Source organism: Euprymna scolopes, chromosome 2 (assembly GCF_053919585.1).
Source record: "Euprymna scolopes isolate OS-2025 chromosome 2, ASM5391958v1, whole genome shotgun sequence".
NCBI classification, from domain to species: Eukaryota; Metazoa; Mollusca; class Cephalopoda; order Sepiida; family Sepiolidae; genus Euprymna; species Euprymna scolopes.
Genome location: NC_136483.1, coordinates 35,152,675 through 35,156,849, shown reverse-complemented (window position 1 = coordinate 35,156,849; position 4,175 = coordinate 35,152,675). Strand labels below are relative to the sequence as shown.

The 4,175-nt window shown below is 40.2% G+C and overlaps 2 protein-coding genes across 2 annotated transcripts; both read left to right on the top strand.

The window, feature by feature from the left end:
- The first annotated feature begins 1,181 nt into the window (after positions 1–1,181).
- Positions 1,182–2,159, top strand: LOC145303527 (uncharacterized). The gene has a single exon (XM_080144984.1). It carries the CDS (start codon positions 1,182–1,184, stop codon positions 2,157–2,159), a length of 978 nt encoding a protein of 325 aa, XP_080001110.1.
- A 789-nt stretch (positions 2,160–2,948) lies between these two features.
- On the top strand, positions 2,949–3,905 carry LOC145303521 (uncharacterized). The gene has a single exon (XM_080144971.1). It carries the CDS (start codon positions 2,949–2,951, stop codon positions 3,903–3,905), a length of 957 nt encoding a protein of 318 aa, XP_080001097.1.
- Positions 3,906–4,175: the final 270 nt, after the last annotated feature.

The window sequence follows — 4,175 nt, the reverse complement described above, 5'->3', positions numbered from 1 at the left end:
CAATTGCTCAAATGAGGAAGAAATTGGATAGTTTCCAAAGTTGCAAAGGTATGCATTCTGGCAGAATTTATTGTGGTCAAAGTGATTGCATGAACAAGCTGGCCCTGCTGAAACTCTTGTCACCACACTCGCAACACCTGAGAACAGTGATCAGAAAAGTATATCGATTATTGTCGATTAGAACATGGCTTAACAAATATGACATCGCAATACTTGAAGGTGACTGGTCAATATATACTCAGTTAATTTACCAGGTTAGCAGGGATGCTACTATTTCCCACCTTTACAACGAATCCTTTTTGAATGAAAATGAATTTCACACTGAGGTTTATGTTACAACAAAATATGCCAATTTGTTTAAAAAATTTCAAAAGGCAATTTATGATTTTAAAATAAATCATTGTGACATTTGCAAAATGCGCAAAAAAGATTCAGAATTGCATGAATGGGACAACTGGGATAAAATAAAATCTCAAACAATACTTAAAATTATTAAAGCAAATTACACATTACCATGTATTGTATGCAAAAAATGTCAATCGGATATGATAACATACAAAAAAGTACCAAATTTGGCATCGATTAATGGTCTTCAAGTTGATAACATCCCACCTGAAATCTCCATTTTGAATACGTATGAAAGTCTTCTTATTCAAAGAGCCAAATGCTTTATGAATATAATTAAATTGGTGCCATACAAGTTTAAAGGACTGCAAAACCAGTTGATCCCAGCTATCAGAGGAATAGCTAGTCATTTGCCAATGCCAATGGAAACAACTATCAACCATGCTATGACTACATTGCCAAACAATGATCATAAATTACTTGAAATTATAGTTGATACATTGCCAAACTTTCCGAAATTTTATGAACGGGAGGACGGCCTTCTTTGAATGACTGTGTACCCAGGAATTAATCTTTTTACGGATATGTTGGATTTATTATTGAAATTCAGGATGGATCGATATGTCCTTTTGGTAGACGTACGTAAGGCCTCCCTGATGATTCGGTTGGAAACTGAGAGGGACAAGAATCGTTTTTGTTTTTTTGTGAGATTTAACAATGAACTTGTGTGTTATCGTTATAAGACTCTAATCTTCGGGTTTATAGCTAGCCCTTTTATTCTCAACTTTGTCATTAAGCATCATGTTGAGAAATATCCCCCCAGCTTGTGTAGGGAGATGCTGTTGAGCAATTTCAATGTGGACAACCTCGTAAAGACACATGCCTCTCCAAATGTTTTGCTAGACTTATACCAGGATGCAACGAGAATTATGCAGGAGGGTAATTTTTCTCTGAGGTCCTGTAACTCGAATAGTGAGGACTTGACAGCATGTATGAAAGCGGATGGCAGTTTTGTCTCGCATGGTTCACCTGTAGAAAAGGTGCTGGGATATTTATATGACCCAGGACAGGATGATTTGCGTGTTGCAATTAATTCTGACGAGCCGGCTGCTGATACGAAAAGGGGTATACTGTCTCAGAATTCTTCCATTTTTGACCCGTTGGGGCTTTGTTTACCCTTAACCATCAAGGGGAGAATACTTCTCAGTGAAATTTGGAGAACCCAATTAACTTGGGACCAAAAGGTGCCTTTAGATTTGCAGAATACCTGGAACCGATTGTATCGAGATCTAACACTTCTTCACAGTTTGAGGTTTGCAAGATGTGTTGTTGACTCCTCTGCACCTGCCTTGCTGTTGATATTTTGCGATGCGTCACAACAGGCCTTTGGATTTGCAGCCTACATTTTTCAGTATGGTTCAGCCAAACTAATATTTTCTAAGGCTAAAGTTGCCCCCTCAGTAAAGAGAACTTTGCCTTCTCTGGAATTGTTGTCGGTCTTTCTGGCAATGAAGTGCATTCCGAACATTTTGAAGGTCTTCTCACGAAAAGTGGTGAAGGAGATAGTCGTGGCTGTGGATGCTCAGGTGGTGTTGTCCTGGATTCTGTCAGAAAATGTTAAGACAAAATCCATATTCACTCGGAATCGTTTGAGGGATGTTCGAGAGGGGATAGGAAGGCTGACCGAGCAGGGATTCAGTCTGGTGTTCAAATATGTGAATACCCTCGATACTCCAGCTGATCTGATCACGCGAGGAATCACGCTGGATAAGTTTAAGTCGCAGATGCGATTTTGGTTGACAGGGCCCAGCTGATTGGCTGGTGAAAGCATTTCTTGGCCTGCGAATGCTCTGAACTGTCTGAGTTCTGATAATCAGATGATGGTACTGACCACCATCACCACTAACTCGCCAGTGATACAGGATGTTATCCCTGTAATGAATTTTGAGAGATTTTCATCCCTGGCTAGACTCTTGCGAGTTTTGTCTTATGTAGTTAGGTTTGTGCTAAAACAGCGCAAGTCCGTACCTGAACCTGAGCTAGAGGCCAGAATTTACTTGCTTAGGTTAATTCAGTTCGCATGTCTCTCTCAGGAGAAATCCTTTCTGTTGAATCCTTCCAGCCATGGGATTCCTAATCTGGTTGCTAGGTTGGACCTGTACCTGGATGACAGAGGTTTGATCAGGTCTAGGGGAAGAATCGGCAAGTCCAGTTACTACCCTCCAGAGATTTTACCCCCTATTTTGTTACCACGATATAGTCATGTCACTAATTTGATTATATTGGATTGCCACGTAAAGTGCAAACATTTAGGCATCACAGCTACCGCTTATCTGGCTTCTGGATACACCGGTCGAGGCAGGCAGTAAAGACTTATCTCTTCATGTACTTTGTGCAAGAAATACAATGCGATATCATTCAAATACCCCAAGGTTACGAATCTGCCTAAACACAGGGTTAATTTTGTGAGGCCTTTCCTCCACACGGGGATAGATTTCACTGGACATCTGTGGGTCGGAGAAGGTAGGGAGGCAAAGAAAATGTATATATTGCTCTTCACATGTTTTAATGTAAGGGCTCTCCATTTGGAATTGGTTAATGATATGTCCACCCATTCCGTGGTGCTAGCATTGATTAGATTTTTTAATATCTATGGGGTACCTTCCCATATATATTCAGATAATGCTAAGTCATTTGTCAGCGGGTGCAACCTAATCAAGCAGGTGTTTGTAGCAGATGAATTCGAGGAGAGATTCAGTACTTTTAAGATCAAGCACTTCACTATCCCCTTATATTCGGCTTGGTTTGGAAGCGTTTGGGAACGCCTCATAAAGACCGTGAAGTGTTATCTTTTCAAACTAGTGGGGCGACAGAGGTTGAGTTATTTTGAACTTCTCTCAGTTCTGTCTGATATACAGAATGCAATTAACTCACGTCCCCTCACTTACAGGTGCTCTGGGGATGCAAGTTTGGAGATTATATCCCCTAACGCGTTTATTCGCCCACATTATAACAGTTCCATTTTTTTAGAGCCTAGTGAGTCCCCATTTGAAGGTCCTTTCCCTTCTAGGGATGACCTTCTGGAGAATTTGGCCCACAGAGATACGCTTTTAAAGAAATTTAAGAGTTTGTGGCATGATGAATATCTCCTCGGCTTGAGAGAACTGACTCGCGATTTGTATCAAACCGATTTTGATGATGTGCTGGCGGTTGATGATGTTGTCCTTATCAAAAACCCAGCTAAATCGCGCCCCTTTTGGTCCCTGGGCAGGGTTATCCAGGTTACTCCAGGGGATGACTCGCATGTGAGATCGGCCCTTATAAGGAAGGCTGATGGTTCCTCTCAGGAGCATTCTTTGAAACACCTCTTTCCTCTAGAGTTGGCTATTACACATTCGCATCGAACCTCGCAACCCCCCGAGGAAGGCTCTGATTTAAGAGATCGTCCGGAAATTATGGATGATGCTATTGTGGAGGAGACAGGTTCGACATCCAGTTCTAGACCCCGCAGAACGCATAAGAGAATTAGTGAAAGGAATGAGGATTATTTGTGGTATTGAAGTGAGGAAGCCAATGTAAATTTGTAAAAAGAAAGGAAAAGTAAATTTTGTTTTAATTGTACCTCGCTTTCTCTAATTTTAATATTTTTTTTAAGATTCGTGTTAAAAAAAAAAAAAGAAAAAAAAAAGGGGTTTATTATATATAATACTCAATTTCCATAGCAAAATATTAATTTTGCAAACCTCTGTTAAAGAATTTTTTTTTTTTCTTGTCAGGAAAGTTTCCGAAATTTTACTTTAAAGTTTCTTGTCGCCATCACACAGTGCAAG

What these genes read in the sequence shown, in the direction of transcription:
- LOC145303527 (XM_080144984.1), top strand. Translation starts at nt 1,182, where the DNA reads ATGCTGTTGAGCAATTTCAATGTGGACAACCTCGTAAAGACACATGCC.
- LOC145303521 (XM_080144971.1), top strand. Translation starts at nt 2,949, where the DNA reads ATGTCCACCCATTCCGTGGTGCTAGCATTGATTAGATTTTTTAATATC.